At 36.4% G+C, this 20,240-nt stretch overlaps 1 protein-coding gene across 1 annotated transcript in view; it reads right to left on the bottom strand.

Annotated features, from left to right (window-relative positions):
- ADK (adenosine kinase) overlaps positions 1-20,240 on the bottom strand; it is an 853,347-nt gene that overhangs the window by 377,533 nt on the left and 455,574 nt on the right. Inside the window, exons 6-7 of the mRNA XM_042780914.1 lie at positions 15,011-15,183; positions 11,810-11,918 (exon numbers count right to left, since the gene is read on the bottom strand). Of these exons, the coding sequence (XP_042636848.1) occupies positions 11,810-11,918; positions 15,011-15,183 (282 nt within the window). The remainder of the gene's footprint in view (positions 1-11,809; positions 11,919-15,010; positions 15,184-20,240) is intronic.

Raw genomic sequence — 20,240 nt, forward strand, 5'->3', positions numbered from 1 at the left:
AAAAAAAAAAAAAAAAAAAGGAAATGGAAGGAATAAACTTCATTGTACCAAAAAGAACTGGTTGATGATCATCCATTTCAGGAGGTGGCATATGATCAGAACCAATGGTATTGAAGGAAGAAGTTGAAGCTGCACTGAAGAAATTAGCAAAGAACAAGGCTCCAGGAATTAAAGGGATACCCATTGAGATATTTCAAAAAACGGATGCTGTGTTCGTGGCACTCACTCGGCTATGCTAAGAGATTTGGAAGACAATTACCTGGCCAACTGACTGGAAGAGATCCATATTTGTACCTATTACAAAGAAAGGTGGATAATTTCCACATAATGTGGAAATTGGCAAACACTATCATTAATATCACACACAAGTAAAATCTTACTGAAGATAATTAAAAAATGGTTTCAGTAGTATATTGACAGAGAACTTCCAGAAATACAAGCTGGATTCAGAAGAGGACGTGAAACGAGGGATATCAATGCTGATGTGAGAGGGATTTTGGCTCAAAGCAAAGAATGCCAGAAAGATGTTTACTTGCATTTAATTGACTGTGCAAAGGCATTTGATTTGTGGATCATAACAAATAATGGATAACACTGAGAAAAATGGGAATTCTAGAGCACTTAATTGTGCTCATGAGGAACTTGTACATAGACCAGGAGGCTGTTGTGCAAACAGAACAAGAGGACACTGCATGGTTTAAAATCAAGAAGGAAGTGTTTCAGGGTTGTATCTTCTCACCATACTTATTCAATCTGTATGCTGAACAAATAATCCGAGAAACTGGACTATATGAAGAAGAATGTGGCATCAGAATTGGAGGAAGACTCTTTAACAACCTGTGTTATGCAGATGACAACTTTGTTCGCTGAAAGTGAGCATGACTTGAAGCATTTACTGATGAAGATTGAAGACTACAATCTGCAGTATGGATTACACTTCAATATAAAGAAAACAAAAATCCTCACAACGGGACCAATAAGCAGCATCATGACAAGTGGAGAAGACTGAGGTTGCCAAAGACTTCATATTTCTTGGTTCTACAATCAACACCAATGGAAGTGGCAGTCAAGATGTCACACGTCATACTATTGTTGTTGTTAGGTGCCATTGAGTTGTCTCTGACTCATAACGACCCTATGCACAACAGAATGAAACATCGCCTGGTCCTGAGCCAGCTCCATGATTCTTGCTGTACTTGAGCCCATTGCCACTGCCACTGTGACAATCCATTTCATTGAGGGCCTTCCCCTCCTTCGTCGATCCTCCACCTCACCAAGCATGACATCCTTCTCCAGAGAATGGTCCCTTCTGACAACATGACCAAAGTAAGTGTGATGAAGTCTGGCCATTCTCTCCTCCAGAGAACATTGTGGCTGCACTTCCTCTAGGACAGATTTATTAGTTCTTTTAGCAGTCCACGGTAGTTTCAGCATTCTTCACCACACCACAGCTCAAAAGCATCGATTCTTCTTTGGTCTTCCTTATTCGTTGTCTAACTCTCACATGCATATGAGACGATTGATAATACCATGGCTTGTGTCAGGCGCACCTCAGTCCTCAAGGAGACATCTTTGTTCTTCAGCACCTGAAAGAGGTCCTTTGCAGCCAATTTAACCGTGCTATACCTCATCTGATGTCTGGACTGCTGCTTCCATTGGCGTTAACTGTAGAACCAAACAACATAAAGTCCTTCACAATTTCAATCTTTTCTCCATTTATTGTAATGTAGCTTATAGGTCTAGTTGTGATGATTTTTGTTTTCTTTATATTGAGATGTAATCCATACTGCAGACTGTATTCTTCAATCTTCATCAGTAAGTGCTTCAAATCATCCTCACTTTCAGCAAGCAAAGTTGTGTTGTCAGCATATCACAGGTTGTTAATGAGTCTTCCTCCAATCCTGATACCACATTCTTCTTCATATAGTCCAGCTTCTCAGGTTATCTGCTCAGCATAAAGACTGAATAAGTATAGTGAAAGGATAGAACCCTGTCACACTCCTTTCTTGATTTTAAACCATGCAGTGTTCCATTTTGCTGTTTGAACAACAGCCTCCTGGTCTATGTACAGGTTCCTCATGAGTACAATTAAGTGTTCTGGAATTCCCATTTTCTCAATGTTATCCACAATTTGTTATGATCCACACAATCAAATGCTTTGGCATAGTCAATAAAACACAAGTAAACATCTTTCTGGTATTCTTTGCTTTGAGCCAAGATCCATCTGACATCAGCAGTGATATCCCTTGTTCCACGTTCTCTTCTGAACCCAGCTTGTATTTCTGGAAGCTCTCTGTCAATATACTGCCGCAACCATTTTTGAATTATCTTCAGTAAGATTTTACTTGCATGTGATAGTACTGATATTGTTAGATAATTTCCACATGTGGTGGGATCACTTTTCTTTGGAATGGGTACAAATATGAATCTCTTCCAGTCAGTTGGCCAGGTAGCTGTCTTCCAAATCTCTTGGCATAACTGAGTGAGTGCCTCCAGTGGGGCATCTGTTTGTTGAAACATCTCAATGGGCATTACATCAAAGCCTGGAGTTTTGTTCTTCACCAATTCTTTCAGTGTAGCTTTGACTTCTTCCTTCAATACCATTGGTTCTTGAACATATGCCACCTCCTGAAATGGATGAAGATCAACTGATTCTTTTTGGTACAGTGACTCTGTGTATTCCTTCCATCTTCTTTTGATGCTTCCTGCATCATTCAATATTTTGCCCATAGAATCATTTAACATTGCAACCTGAGCTTAAATATTTTCCTCAGTTCTTTCAGCTAGAGAAATGCCAAGCATGTTCTTCTCTTTTGGTTTTCTAACTCCAGGTCTCTGCACATTTCATTATAGTAATTGGCTTTGTCTGCTTGAGCTGCTCTTTGAAAACTTCTGTTCAGCTCTTTTATCTTGTTATTTCTTCCATTTGCTTTAGCTACTCTCTGCTCAAGGGTAAGTTTCAGAGCCTCTCCTGACATCCACTTTGGTCTTTTCTTTCTTTCTCATATTTTTAACGACCTCTTGCTTTCTCCATGGATGATGTTCTTGATGTCATCCCACAATTCTTCTGACTTTTGGTCACTGGTCACAATGCATCAAACCTATTCTTTAGATGGTCTCTAAATTCAAGGTCATATTTTGGCTCTTGTGGACTTGTTTTAATTGTCTTCAACTACAAGTTGAACTTGCGTATGAGCAGTTGATGGTCTCTTCCACAATCAGCTCCTGGCCTGATGTTGGCTGAAGTTATTGAGCTTTTACATCTCCTCTTGCCACAGATGCAGTCAATCTGATTCCTGTGTACACCATCTGGGGAAGTCCATGTGTATAACCACCATTTGTGCTGTTGATAAAAGGTATTTGCATTGAGTAAGTCGTTGGTCTTGCAAAATTCTATCATGCAATCTCCAGCATTATTTCTGCCACCAAGGCCAAATTTTCCAACTACCAGTGATTCTTCTTCATTTCTAACTTTTGCATTCCAATCACCAGTGATAAGCAACACATCTTGATTGCATGTTCGGTCAATTTCAGACTGCAGAAGTTGGTAAAAATCTTCAATTTCCTCATCTTTGGCTTTGGTGGTTGGTGCATAAATTTGAATAATAGTAGTATTAATGGGTCTTCCATGTAGACGTATGGATATTATCCTATCACTGACAGCATTGTACTTCAGGACAGACTTTGAAACATCATTTGTCATGATGAATGCTATGCCATTTCTCTTCAATTTGTCATTTCTGGCATAGTAGATCATATGGTTGTCTTATTCAAAATGCCCAAACCCGTCCATTTCAGCTCACTAATGCCCAGGATACCAATCTTTATGCATTCCATTTCATTTTTGACAACTTTCAATTTTCCTAGATTCATACCTTGTACATTCCATGTTCCTGTTATTAATAGATGTTTCCAGCTATTTCTCCTCAATTTGTCATGCCATGCCAGCACATGGAGGTCCTGAAAGACTTACTTTATTCATATCATTAAGGTTCATTTTATTCTAATGAGGCAGCTCTTTCCCAGTCCTATTTTGAGTGCCTTCTGACCCAAGGGGCTCATCTTCCCACACTGTGCTGGACAATGTTTCCAAGCTATTCATAAAGTTGCCCAGTAATGTATCAGACATTGTTTCTCTGTGATTCATAAGGATTTCCCTGGCCAAATCTTGAGAAGTGAATGTACTCCTCTTTCTTCCTAGTCTGTCTTAGTCTGTAAGCTGCGTTGAAACCCATGAACCATGTGCAACTCTGCTGGCATCTGAAACACCAATGGCACAGCCTCAAGCCTCACAGCAATGTAAAAGCCCCACAGGATGACAAACTGACAGACAAATTTGTCTCCCTTAGCTGTTGGAAACCTCTTCATCCTCCCCTTACTTAATTCCTACCTGGAACCTGCCACTTTGTGGTCCTTGGCTGCTCTCTCTGTTTCCTGGCTCTAGGGGGCTGGGGCCTAACCTTGCCTCCTGCCTCTTTACCTGGATATCCTTCCACTCCTGAGGTCCCTGGCCTCTCCTGCTCCCTGCCTCTCTTGGGTCTAGGGGGCTTGGGGCCTAGCCGTGCCTCCTGCCTCTTTACCTGGATATCCTACTGCTCCTGAGGTCCCCAGCCTCTCCTGGTATAGCAAAGATCATTGGGCTGGCCTAGGACCAGGCAGTGTTTTGTTCTGCTTACTTGAGGTCACTATGAGTCAGAGATGACTTGACAGCACCTAACAGCAACAGCAAAAGCTGTCAAGAAGATTCAGACTCACAGCAACCCAATACTGACAGAATAGAACTGCCCCAAAGGGTTTCCTATGTGATAATCCTTAGGGGAATGGATCATTGGGTCTTTTCTCCTGTAGAACAGCTTGTGGGCTCAAATCACTGACCTTATAGCACCAGGGCTCCTTCAGTAATAATTACTATGAATTGGTATGAGTCCATGAGTTTTAAGGAAAATGGAAAGGCACCCAGAGGGAGGAAAAAAAAAATGATACAAGCAGAAGAACAATGATAAGAATGATGGGGAAAAAAAAAAAGTCAAATCAATAAATTATTTCTCCACTTTAAGAAACAACAACAAAAAAGAGGAGCAAATAGAGTCTTAAGTAAGCAGAAAAATGGAAATAATAAAGAACAGAAATGAACTTCCACCTGGTCTTAGATTTCTCACCAAAAATGCTAAAAGATAATGAATGTCTACAAAATTCTTTGTTCTATTACACCAAATAAGTTGTCATTTATGTATAAAAGCAGTAAGGAATAAATTAAAAACTTAAGGAAAGAGGAGTTCTTAGTCCTTCCTGGGGAAATAAAAGTTTAATGACAAAACGCAGCCATTCAAAGGGGTAATCAAAATAAACAATAGAGGAGTGAAAAAACTTTAGTAATCAGTGATAAGCATACAATTCTTTTAAATATAGAATTAAGATGCCAAAATGATGATGATGAAGCAGAATATAAGTGTTTAAACATGAAAAATGTAAAAATAAAAATATAACTACCAAAATTTAGGAGGCAGGATAAAACACTGAATGCTAACATTCACTCTTCATAGCATCAATCAATATATATTGTTTAAAATGCAAATACATACTTTAGAAATATTAATGGCTCTAATTTCCTAATCTTTTTTTTTCATAAACTTTTCCTAACTGTCATAGTCTTGGAGGGCTCTTTCAGGAAATACTAATTCTAGTATGAGAAGAAACATATAAACCAATCTGATTCCAAAGTGATGAGCATCTGAGATTGGTAATTGTTTTTTGAAAAATGTAATTGGCTAGTCACCATAACCAGTCTCTCCATTCAACTCCTAACAAGGAATTTGAGAATTTGGTTTGAACATGGAAAAACTGAAGTTACATGCCAAAAATAGTAAGTTGTTGTTCTTGTTAGGTGCTGTCAAGTCATCTCTGACTCATAGCGACCTTATGTACAACAAATCAAAACACTGTCCAGTTCCATGCCATCACTGCAGCCACTGTGTCAATCCATCTCATTGAGGGCCTTCCCCTCCTTCATTGACCCTCCACTTTTACCAACTATGATGTCTTCTCCAGGGAATGGTTCCTTCTGACAACATGACCAAAGTAAGTGAGACGAAGTCTGGCCATTTTTGCTTCCAAGGAGTATTCTGTCTGCATTTCTTCCAGGACAGATTTGTTACTCCTTTTAGTAGACCATGGTACTCTCAGCATTCTTCGCCAACACCACAATTTAAAAGTGTCAATTCTTCAGTCTTACTTATTCACTGTCCAGCTCTCACATGCATAAGAGGTGTTGAAAATACCATGGCTTAGGTTAGGCACACCTTAGTTTTCAAGGAGACATCTTTGCTCTTCAGCACTTGAAAAAGGTCTTTTGCAGAAGATTTGCCCAAATGCAATATGTCATCTGATGTCTTGACTGCTGCTTCTATTGGTGTTGATTGTAGAACCAAGTATATGAAGTCTTTGGCAACTTCAATCTTTTCTTTGTTTATTGTGATGCTGTTTATTGATCCAGTTGTGAGGATTTTTATTTTCTTTATATTCAGATGTAATCCATACTGCAGACTGTAGTCTTTAATCTTCATTAGTAAGTGTTTCAAGTCATCTTCACTTTCAGGAAGCAAAGTTGTATCATCTGCATATCGCAGGTTGTTAATGAGTCTTCCTCCAATCTTGATGCCACACCCTTCTTCATATAATTCAGCTTCTCAGATTACTTGCTCAGCATACTGATTGAATATGTATGGTGAAAGGCTACAACCCTGATGCACTCCCTTCTTGATATTAAACCATGCGGTATCCCCTTGTTCTGTTGAAACAACAGCCTCCTAGCCTCCTAGTCTATGTACAGGTTCTTCATGAGTACAATTAAGTGTTCTGGAATTTCCATTCTTCTCAATGTTATCCATAATTTGTTATGATCCACACAATCGAAAGCTTTTGCATAGTCTATAAAACGGAAGTAAACATCCTTTTGGTATTCTTTGTTTGCAGCCAAGATCCATCTATATCAGCAATGATATACCTCATTTCATGTTCTCTTCTGAATACAGCTTGCATTTATGGAAGCTCTCTGTAAATACATTACTGCAACCGTTTTTGAATTATCTTCAGTAATATTTTACTTTCATGTAATATTAATGATATTGTTTGATAATATCCACATGTGGTGGGATCACTTTTCTTTGGAATGGGTGCAAATATGGATCTCTTCCAGTCAGTTGGCCAGGTAATTGTCTTCCAAATCTCTTGGCATAGACGAGTAAGTGCCTCCAGTGCGGCATCCATTTGTTGAAACATTTTGATGTGTATTCTGTCAATTCCTAGAGCCTTGTTTTTCAACAATTCCTTCAGTGCAGCTTCGACTTCTTCCATCAATACCATTGGTTCTTGATCATATGCCACCTCCTGAAATAGATGAACATTGACCAATTCCTTTTGGTACAGTGACTCTGTGTATTCCTTCCATCTTCTTTTGATGCTTCCTACATCATTCAATATTTTGCCCATAGAATTGTTCAATATTGCAACTCAAGGCTTAAATTTTTTGTTCAGTTCTTTCAGCTTCAAAAATGCTGAGCATGTTCTTCCCTCTTGGTTTTCTAACTCCAGGTCTTTGCACATTTCATTACAGTAACTGGTTTTGTCTGCTTGAGCTTCTCTTTGAAATATTTTGTTCAGCTATTTTATCTGGTCATTTCTACCATTTGCTTTAGGTACTCTCCCCTCAAGGGCAAGTTTCAGAGTCTCTTCTGACATCCATTTTGGTCTTTTCTTCCTTTCCTGTCTTTTTAATGGCCTCTTGCTTTCTTCATGGATGATATTCTTGATGTCATCCCACAATTCCTCTGGTTTTTGGTCACTGGTGTTCAATGCATTATATTTCTTCTTTAGACGGTCTTTAAATTCAAGAGGGATAGAATCAAGGTCACATTTAGGTTCTTGTGGACTTCTTTTAATTGTTTTCAACTAAAGCTTGCAAATGAGCAGTTGATGGTCTGTTCCACAATCAGCTCCTGATCTTGTTTTGGCTGAAGATATTGAGCCTCACCATCCCCTTGTACCACAGATGTAGTCAATCTGATTCTTGTGTACTCCATCTGGTGAAGTCCACGTGTATAGCCACCATTTTTTGTTGAGAAGAGGTATTTGCAATGAATACATTGTTGGTCTTGCAAAATTCTTTCATGCAATCTTCAGCATTATTTCTATCACCAAGGCCATATTTGCTAACTACCGGTGATTCTTCTTTGTTTACAACTTCTGGATTCTAATCACCAATGATGGTCAACACATCTTTACTGAATGTTTAGTCAATTTCAGACTACAGAAGTTGGTGAAAATCTTCAATTTTCTCACCTTTGGCTTTGGTGGTTGATACGTAAGTGTGAATAATAGTATTATTAATGGGTCTTCCTTCCAGGTGTACTGGAGAGTATCCTATCACTGACAGCACTGTACTTCAGGAAAGATCTTGAAACATTCTTCGGGACAATGATTGCCATGCCATTCCTTTTAAATGTGTCATTCTGGCATTGTAGATTATATGGTTATCTGATTCAAAATGGCCAAATCCAGTCCATTTCAGCCCACTAATGCTTAGGATATCCATCTTTATGTGTTCCATTTCATTTTTGACAACTTCCAATTGTCCTAGATTCATACTTTGTACATTCCATATTCCGATTACTAATGGATGGTTCCAGCTGTTTCTTCCCATTTTGAGTCATGCCACATCAGCAAATATAGGTCCTGAAAGTTTTACTGCATCCATATTATTAAGGTCAGCTCTACTCTGAGTAGACAACTTTTCCCAGTCATATTTTGAGTGCCTTCCAACCTGAGGGGCTCATCTTCCAGCAGTATACTGAACAACGTTTCAGGGCTATTCATAAAGTTTTCCAGTAATGTATCAGACAGCATTTCACTGCCATTCATAAGGTTTTCATTGGCCAATTCTCTGAGAAGTGTATGGCCTCTTCCTTCTTCGAAGTCTGTCCTAGACTGGAAGCTCAGCTGAAACCTCTCCACCATGGGTAACCCTGCTGGCATTTGCAACAGTGGTGGCATAGCTTCCAACCTCATAGCAACACATAAGCCACCACCAGATAACAAACTGACAGACAAGTTCATCTCCCTTAGCTGTTTCAAACCGCTATGCTCACTTCCTGACCTCCCTTAAAGCTGCTCCAAACCCTGCGCCCACCCCTCCTTCGGGGCTGCCCTTAAAGTGACTGCTCCAAAAATCCCAACCGAAATGGTATTTTTGCTATTAAAGGGAAAAAAAGGTCTAATGCTTCATTTAAACCGAAAAGGTTTATACAGTGTCTGATTACCCAATTAGCAAAGTAAATACAAGTTTATTTGTGCTTACTTACTAATCTATAGTGAACAACTACACATATTCTCACCACACCAAAGACTCTGCATCTGGGTGTGGCTGGCATCTGTCTCTCTTGAGGAAATTCAAGATACTGATCTCACTTTCTCCTTCACATAACACGATCAAGCTACAATGTATATGGAGTAGTTGGAAGAAGAAGAGTTGTATGGAGATCTAACTTATTTTATATAATGCAGACCTGTCCGCATTATGGAGATTGTAGAAAAGATATATTGAGATTTTTCTTTAGATCAAGGATGTTTTGTAATTAAAGAGTTCCTAGTCTCAATTTAAGGAACTCTGGTGGCATAGTGGATTTGGCTGCTAACCAAAACCCACCAGCCACTCTACAGAAGGAAGATGGGGCAATCTACTTCTGTAAAGATTTACAGCCTCAGAAATCCAATGGGGGTCACCTTTGACTCAGAACCGCTCGATGGGAATGAGTTTGGTTTGGTATGTTTGAGCCTCAATTTGTTCAACTCCAATAAGTTGATATTAGGCAACTACTGACTCTACAGAACATGAAAGTATGAAGGAAAACAGAACCTGTTATTGTTGAATTTTTGATGTATCTACTTAATGTAAACTTGTGGTTTGAGCATATACTAAGAATGACGTAGGAAGTAATTCATTTTAGAGGACAATTCACAAACTTTAATGAGTAAGAATTACACCCTTAGTTCTTTACAGAATAAATATTTGTTGAATGTCCACCAAGAATATGCAGCACCCCTGATATCTAATATGAGTCTACTATTTCCAGAACTATTTTGAAATAGCCAAACTCTGAGCAAAATATAGATTTACCAGGCAAAGTGAAAGAGCATTCTTCTTTTTTTTAAAAAATGAAATTGTTGACATAGAAGCTACGAGACCACAGCTACCATCAGGGATATCAACTGTAAACCATTTTGATATTTTCTCTGGCTGAATATACCACAGAGATCTCAAAAATAATTTAGTTTTCATTATTAATTTGACTGGAACTGATAAATTAATACTTCTAGGCATTATTCAAAACATACAAAACTATACTTTCATATAAATAGTTAATAGGGATATAAAATTTTTATTCATCAGAAGATGGGCCTGCTTTTTTACAGTACATAATTGTTAAAACTTTATTTGTAAATTGGCTGCTCATAATTTGAGGTCTAACTACTACATACTGAAATACAGAAAACTATAATAGGTGAGCTGAAAAAAAAACTTTTTCATCACAATATATTGTCATATTTCAAAGTATACATAAATCATGCTGAGCTTTAAACCACGTGCTTTTGAAATTCACATTCCCAAATGTAAGACATATGAAATAGTATACAAATCCCTTGTAAAGAATCACACTATCAAGAATTAACAAAAGCTAAGACCATTTAGAGAAACAAAATAGAAAAGACAAATATCTAAAGGGGAAATATTTTGAATTCTTGAAATTTTACCTCATATATTGCCAGAAGAGTAGCATGATTTTTCTTTATGTAATCTTTTCCATGTATAAGCATTTATTTGACAGTTATAAAGGGGTAGGATTTGCTATACAGAGGAATCAATAAGAACCTTGTAAAGCCTACAGCAGTGCACATAAACATGTTGTAGAAGACATTAACACTAGACTGAAAGAAATAATTATATTTTCAATAAACATGTTCCTACTGGATAATCAATTTTTTACACTTTGTACCAGCTGTTTCACACAGCTCAGGTAGTAGAATGGCAGCAGCTGTTATACCAAAACCATATATTATATGCATATGAGGTACTTGTAATTTTTCATAGGTATCTAGTTATTTGTGATCACCCACATTTAACTCATTTTAAATAAAAACAAGGTAATCATGGGGTGATTAATTCAGGAGGATTTTTAGCACAGTCCTATTTAGAAATTAATTCTTAACCAATTATTTTTATGTCAGGAGATTTAATAATTCAAATTACATGCTACCCTCATTTCCAGATTTAAGAGATTTGTCATGATCAATGTTTCTGAAATATTAAATAAAAGGTGTCATGATAATTACTATGGACTAAATAGCAATTAGGATTTTTTAGGCAAATAAGCTCAAACTGTTTGCAGTGAATATTTATCCTAATATTTTTCCAAACAAAGCATGCATCATTCACAACAAGTTGCCTAAAAATGTGAAATGTAAATTTGCAGAAATACTTCAAAAGATGTGAAGAAACTAATTCAATACAGAATTTTTTGCTTGGTTTAGAAGTATAGGTATCCATAATATCCACAAAGACAGAGGTAAATTATAAAAATGTTATCATAAAATAGCTCTATTTCTGTTCAGTATTTATAATATTCAATCTAATACATGTATGAGATGGATAAGGAAATTGAACAATATGTAAATGATAATATTTTAAAAATATACATCAGCCAATAACTATATAGTATCCACATGCATCAGAAATTTGAATTAGGTAAATACTTACTGCTATATAAAAAACTCTTGCTTTTTCTACCAACTCCCAGTTTTTCTCCAGATCAAGATGTTTTTCCTTTTTGTAACAATTGGCAGCAGCAAGATTAGCTATAAGGGACCTAAAATAACCAAAGAAAATTCAACTAGATTTTACTCAAATCTATAGCCCAAACTGTCTTGGTTTTCTATAATTATCAGTATCTTTTGCAAAATTTTTGTTTTACAATTTTCTTATTCTTCAACACTGCTGTATATTGACTTTATACAAAATGTAAATAAAATTAATTTTGTTTTAAAATCTTTTTGAGACTTCTGTGTTGCTTTTGAAATAAGCAGAGAGGTTATGTTAACACTAGTATTTTGAGAAACATCATCTAGTATTTTGATAAACTGGCTTGGATACTAAAATGATGAACATTACCTAGTTTGTACATTTTAATAGTTCAAAATACTGTTAAGAAGTAAAGCTACTGTATGTCGTTATGCAGAAAAATCTATGGAATTAAAAACTTTTTATGGTAGGAAAAAAAACAGCTTTATTAAAAACAAGTATCAAAATACTATACAATGACTCTCACTCTTTAAAAGCTAAGTTTGAGATTAATTTCAGAAAACATTTCTAGTAATGTAGACCATATTTATTATGAGGAGTTTATTTGCAAACCATTATATTTTAAAGACCAGAATCAATTAAAATTAGTTTCTATAGTTGCTAACTCCCAGGACTACTCCAATTATGCAGCTGGAAAATCTAAGCAGGATATTGCATCTAAAATCTTGCTAGAAATGCCACATAGATTATTTAATTATAGCCCAACAAGTAAACTTAATGAAATAAGATAATTATTTATACATGGAAATTAATAAAAAAAATTTTTTTTTGTCGTCATTCCGAACCAGAATTTACAAAATTACTTGGCCAATTTTTCCTTTTCTCTAATCCAATGGGAAACTATTATGGCTTTAAAATTTTTTTTCCTCTCATAACTTGAGATGTCTGTAAAAAATCATTTATCTTTCCAAACATATTTCTTCTACTCATCCATATACCTGTATATACTGAAAGATACATTTGTTTATGTTAAAGTCAGTAACCGGAAATAAGAGTGATATGCATCAATACATTCAGGTATAAAGTTACTACATTATGAACTTAAGAAAATTTAGTCTTAGTTTAAAAAAATTTTTTTTATGAATCATGACTTTAAGAAAATTTTTACAAATACAGCTGCTACATAAAAGCAGACATTTCCAGTAACAGCTATTAAATATTATTTTGATAATCAAACCACTCTGATAGGATATGACATAGTTTCTCTAAAAAATGCATAAATTTTCTAATATAGATTAAGAATAATACTGCATTATCACAACTCTGTTTACTGAGTTTTGGATAGTGATAACGAGTAACCAGCCCTATCTCAAAGAATTTATCCAAATCTATTAGGCTTCAGATTTTGGGCAATGAGGTAGAAAGTAAGGGTTCCCCCTCCCAGTTTCTGACTTTCCATATAAACTGAGTAATACTGATCATTATAACCTTAATATTAGCATATAAATTAAGCTTTTGACATCTGAGAGATCTAATATTACCATAACTGTTCTTTAAAATTGCCATTTAGTATACAAAAACAATTTAGCAATTTTACTCTAGCCTGAGTGGTATCAGAGGCATAACTTAACCTGTTTTCCATTAATGGGAAAATCTTGCACCTGAAGACAAAAGTTGGTTTTAGAAAATTTGAAAAGAGCTGAAATCTACACAAATATATTTCAATGCTTCCACAATTTTGTATTTCAGACATAAACAGATGATGAACAATAGACAGTTTTATTTATTGAAACCGTAATATCATAAAGTTCTCCTACAGAGTAAAAATAAAGTTACAGGAAAGGTTTGAAGATGGTTTGGATGCCCTAATTATTATTATTTTTAATAATTCATTTTATTTTATGTTTTTTTTTTGTTGAGAACATACACAGCAGAACATACACCTATTCAACAACTGGTGTTTTAAAAGTTATATTTTAGTTATTGAATGAATAGTGTCCATACTGATCCCCAATACCCAGAATAGTATTAAGTCCTCATATACATTTGCTAAGAAGTTCTGCTGGCCTACTGGGTAAGGCATTGGGCTGCTAACCAGAAGTCTGGTGGTTTGAACCCACCAGCCACTCCACAGGAAGAAGATGAGACAAGGCACTTCCATAAAAATTTAAAGCCTTGGAAACCCAATGGGGGTTGCTGTGAGACAGAATCAACTTAATGGCAACAGGTACATTTGCCAGAGAATGAGTGTAAGAAAATAAAAGAGATAAGAAAGGGGAATGGAGGAAAGGGAATAAGGAAGGAGGTAAGAAAGGATGAAGATAGAAAAAGGAAGGGAGACAGAGAATGGAGGACATTTTTTAAACACTTCCAACTATAAAGGAATGCAAGATTTCTAGTGAATCACTCTATATAAAGAGATAAGAGCTAGAAAAGATCTTGTGTTTTTCTCTTGCAAAGGAAGAAAAAACACTGTGCTGATAAACAACGTTGTAATAATCATGTTAGCAATGTACAAGTGTCTCAAGGAATGCCTTTAGTAGCTGCAAATGGCACAAGCATAACCAATGCATGGATGGCCTTGATACCCAAATTTCATTTTCATACAAGGAAGAATTTTCTAACAGGTAAAGAAAGTTGCATAGAAATATAATGGTTTATTTGTATGGCACTGAAAGTACTACATTACATATGTATGTAGTATTTAGTATTACATATACATATATTGTTGCTATTGTTTGTCATAGAATCAGCTCTGATGCATCCTTATGTATATATTTGTAATATTTCTATGTCAGGATATGACAAAAAGAATACTCTTCCACAAACTAGCTGGGGTGGGGACAGCAGGGAACTAGCTAGAAAATATGAATTAAAATATTTACCCTTTCTGAACCTAATTATAAAAAATGGGTACTGGATAAGATAATTTAAACTTCCATTCCATGTCTAAAATTCTTTTCTGATTCATGAAGACAACAGCTGACTCAGCAAGGTAAATTAAAAAGAAAAAATAAAATGAAAAAAGGAGAACTGTTTATCAAACATTACAAGCAATTATAAACATGAAGTCAATATTCCAAATTTAGATTGGAATTCAGATTTTACCATTGTTTATATAGCTAATTAGTGTAGTGATGCCCTTGAAATTACACTGACCTGTTGTCACCAGTGATGCAAGCAGCGCAAGTCCCTGTTGGCTGTTCATTCTGCTCATAGTAATGAGCATCCACATGGGCTTCAGCAGCTTTTGTCTTCAGGATCTCCCCAAATTTATCTATACCAATGCATCCAAAAAATGTTGCTGCTTTGTGTGGCTGCTGAATCATCCACTGAAAAATAGAAACATAAATAACTTAATGAATTGGGAAAATGGTATATACATAGTTCAGTATTCGGCCATACACAGTGTCATAAAAGGGATGCTTTCTGAGAGACAGTGGCTGTTATGAATGGGATTTCAATACTGCACTACCACTTACAATATAACAAATTGATATAATACTATTTTGGGGGAGAGAATCTAAAAAAGCTGAAAAGAACTCAGAATCTAAAATCACAAAAGACCTTGTGGCAAATGATGGGTTGATCTAGGAAAATAATAGTTGAGTCTCAATGGAAGTATTACAGTATTACCATAAACAACCCAGACTTTCCATTCAAGACTGCCTGGGTTTAAATCTTGGCTGTCATTTTCTAGTTGTGTAAGAGCAAATCACTGTGTGTCTCAGTTTCCTCATCTGTAAAATAGGATTAGTAATTATAACTACACTTCATAAGGTTGATGAGGATTAAATGAAATAATGTGACTTAATATACACCCTGCTTAGGATAGTACCTGAGGAGGTCTGGTGCTCTAATGGTTTAAAGCATTTGGCTGGTAACCAAAACGTTGGTGGTTCAAACCCACTAGCCACTCTGTGGGAGAAAGATGAGGCAGTCTGCTTTCATAAAGATTCACAGCCTTAGAAACCCTAGAGCAGTTCTGCTCTGCTCTGCAGGGTTGCTAAGAGTCAGAATCGACTCGCTGGCAGAGAGTTTGGTTTTTTGGTTTTTAGCATAGTAACACAATAATAAGCAATATACATTAACAGTGCCTTGGCAGGAAGGTTGGGCAATCTACTTCTGTAGTGACACTGCCTTGGAAACTCAAGGAGGGGTTGCTATGAGTCGGGTACGACTGGACAGCAAATAGCAACAACCACAACACATTAACTGTGTATCTACTGTGTCACTTATTGTTATACTTATTTTAGTAATTAATATGTATATTAAAAATTCTAATTATAAATAACTTATCTTTTCACTAAAGTGACTCTCATGATCTTTCTTTGTTATCAGTTAATGACACCAGATTTCCTTTTAAAAGTATGTTCTCACTTCAGTCAGTGAGGGTGTAGTTATTATAGTGTAATTCAGCCTATGTACAGTAATAGTTTGTCTGCGCAGACTATGTCTGAAATAAGGGCTATATGAAATCACTACCAGGCTTATACCTGATTTATAACTATTTTATGATCATGATTAAAGGAATTGAAATGTCTTTATTACTAACCAGTATTATTTAAATCTGCAAGATAAAAATGGACAAATAATACCTACTGCTGTTGAGCAGATTCCAACTCATAAGGACCCTGTAGGGTTTCCAAGGCTGTAAAATCTTTATGGAAGCAGACCGTTACCACATTTTCCTCCTGTGGAGCAGCTGGTGGGTTCAAACCATTGACCTTTTGGTTAACAGCTGAAAGCTTAGCCACCGTGCCACCAGGGCTCCTTGGACAAATAACAGAAATACTCTGTATGTTTTGTTGTAATTCCATTATTGAATATTTCAGCAGAGGAAACGGCCTGACATTTTGGCTGTTTCTATTATCAGGATATGAGGACATTGACAAAATGTGTGAACTCTACTTTTGATCAATGATTTCCACTCAAAAGTCCATTCTAGAGTTTAGTAACCCAAAGCAGACACACATACACAAAATAGAAGCCATGTTCACTTCCTCAAAGCATTTAATAATTTAGCTGAGTGGTGAAATGTTATAATTGAGAAAGTTGCAACAGATAAAAAATGTTTTAAAAACTCTAACTTCCTAACTTCTATTAAAATTTTGGTATATCTCTAACTTTATCTCAAATATGATGGCACCAATACCTAACAAATGTGTTTCCTACGGTTTTAAAATTCAATCACTGAATACTTAATGCATGTGTACTAGGGGATAAAAATAAGAAAGGGATGAAGTTCCTAATACAAAGTCACAATCACTACACTTTCAGATTCTCCAGGAAAAAGATTCAATCTCTGATTACGCTACTTCTTCCAGCTAAAATATCCTGCTCTGTTTCTCTTTGTTTATATATGTACTTCTACTCTAGCCATGTGAGAGTAGGAGGGTTCAGAATGATCCTCATATTGTAAACAACTAGAAAACGGAACCAACAGGAAACAGCTATTTTCAGATATCAGTCAAGAGGGCAGAACTGTGATCTCTGAAAGAAAAGAAACAAGGTGAGTCCTGACATCACACAGGCTCTCTGCCAGGAGGCAATTTTCAGATTATGGCACAAGAAAGAAAAGCCAAATAGAGCCTGGCATTCTCACTGGAATGAGAGGACAGATATAGAATTTAAAGAAAGTGAGGGGACTGGAAATTGTGACAGAGTTTCAGAGAGGAGTGAGTTAAAATCTATAGAGGTTTTGGCTGGACACCAGTGTGTGCACGCTTAGGGTATATATAGCAAACCATAAGGAATCTATACAATTGCTCTAGAATTAAACAGTGAGTTTATTAAGTTCTCAGGATTCAAGATCAATATACAAAAATCTAATGTATTTCTATGTATGATTAAGGAATAGTTGGAAATTCAAATTAAGAAAACAACACCATTTTCAGAAGCATCAAAAAAGTGAAATATATAGGGACAAATCTAACAAAGTATGTGCAAGCCTTATATTATACATAGACTATCACAAAAGGATGGGGGGGGGGGAGAAAAACAACCCTATATAAATAAAGAGCTATACTACGAGCAAGACATTTGGCTGCTAACCAAAAGGTCAACAGTTCAAACCTACCAGCTGCTCCGTGGGAGGAAGATTAGGCAAACTACTTCAGTAAAGACATACAGCTTTGAAAACCCAATGGGGAACACTATGAGTCTGAATTGAACTGATGGCAGTGGGTATACTATGAGCATTGTTTAGAAAACTCAATATTATTAAGATACCAGTTATCTTAAGTTGATCTATAGATTTCAAGGCAAATTCAATCAAAATCTCAACAAGATTTTTTTGAAGATATTGAAAAGCTGATCTACAATAGTAAAAGGCAATGGAGCTAGATTAGCCAAAGGTTTGGAGGTATATTAATAAACCACACTTCCTTCAAACAAAAAAAAAAAAAATTGGATAATATAACCTAGGATGTTGTAAGAATCAGAAACAGAGTAATAAGACACATAGTTTAGTTCAATAAATGGCACCTATTACTATAATTGGATCACTTTTATACATGGTATGAAAGGGCTCTCACTATACTGTAAGTAACTGCACCATCTAACTGGTGAGCAGAAAGGCCACAGCCATAACTGGAAACTTTAAAAAAATAGTTGAATCAATTTTAAAAAGCAATAGTAAAGGCAGAATGGTATTATTTATACAATAAACAAAGCACTAGGAAATAGCCAGCAGGGAGATTAATTGCAGCTGGGTGGATAAGAAAAGGCTTCTGGAGATGGTGACTTTATCAGCTGGTCTTTGAAAGATGTGTATGATTTTGAAAATGGTTATGAATTGGAAAGAACGTAGAGGTATAGAGCATAATACATGGCTCATTTCATGTTTCATGAATTTAATCAAAGTGCCCCCTAGAGCAAACTATATACCTAATAATTCTGTTTATTAAGTAGTTAGTTCCAAACAGCTTAACAACTATTTATTTCCAGACAATTTAGCACCTGTTGGTCACTGCACAATTCTCACACTTCAGAATCAGATTCTTCACTACTACCTTCATTTTCCTGTTCCACATTGAGTTTTGCACAGTACTTGCTTTTTATTGCAAAAACCACCAAAAACACAGTTTTGATCTTTTTACTGCCTTTGGTTTTACCAAACAGACTTGGCAGCACAATGGTTAAACACTCAGCTACTAATGGAAAGGTTGCTGTTGGAATCCACCAGTGACTCCCTGGGAAAAAGACCTGGCAATCTGCTCCCATAAAGATGACAGCCTAGAAAACCCTATAGGACAGCTGTACTCTGTCCAATACAGCTGCTATGAGTTAAATCAATGGCATATAACCACAATAGTTTTAGTTTTGTCCACAACGCTATATTGTGGGAATCTTACAGTATGTAGCTTTTTTAGGTTGGTTTCTTTCATTTAGGAATATACATTTTTTCATAGCTTGATAGCATGCTCTCTCCCTCTCTTATTAAGTCAATGAATAATACTCCCTTGTATGGATGCACTTGTTAATATTAGCTGATTCTGGCTCATGGCCACCCCATGTGTTAGAAAGTGGAACTGCTTCATAGGGTTTTCTTGGCTGTAATCTTAACAGTTAACCACAACACCAGCAGAGCTTTCCTGGTGGTGTCGTGGTTCGGGGATTTTGCTACAAACCAAAACGTTGGTGGCTTGAACCCATGAGCAGCTCCAAGGAAGAAAGATGAGGCAGCCAGTTTCTGTAAAGATTTATAGCCTTGAAAAACCAATGCGGGTTGCTATGAGTCTGAATCAACTCTACAGTAGTGAGTTCGGAATCTTAATAGAAGCAGATTACCAGGCCTAACTTCCACCCTACCACTGGGTGCGTTCAAACTGTCAAACTTTAGGTTATCGGGTAAGTACCACTTAGGGACGTTTATCCATTTATCTATTGAAGGACATCTTGGTTGCTTCCAATTTTTGGCAACTAGCAATAAAGCTGCTACAAAAATTTGTGGGTAGGTTTTTATGAACACATATTTTCAACTCATTTATTTTGTAAATCATAGTGGTGCAAACCTATGTTCAAGGTGAGGAAGGAAGAAATGAATAGGTGGAACACAAGACACTTTTAGGGAGTTGCAGCAAGATGGCGAACTAGGCACAAGGACTGCACAGACGCTCTTCAACAAAGAAAAGGGAAACCAATTAACACAGACACAGAAGATAATCTTGGACCCCTGAGCCTTGAAGGGAAGGATACAAAAGTGGACTAAACCCCAACTAGCAGAAGAATTTGCATGAAAATACCAAAAAAGGAGACACACACAGCTGCGGTCTGGCAGCGGACTGAGTGACACTGACGGCACAGACGACACGGCTTGGAGATTCCCGAGTGGTGGCAGGACCTAAGAATTAAGCCAAAAATCACCCTACTAGCCAGGGACTGCACG

The sequence above is a fragment of the Orycteropus afer genome, unplaced genomic scaffold (assembly GCF_000298275.1).
Source record: "Orycteropus afer afer isolate SDZICR_OR568_19922 unplaced genomic scaffold, OryAfe1.0 scaffold00070, whole genome shotgun sequence".
Classification (NCBI taxonomy): domain Eukaryota; kingdom Metazoa; phylum Chordata; class Mammalia; order Tubulidentata; family Orycteropodidae; genus Orycteropus; species Orycteropus afer.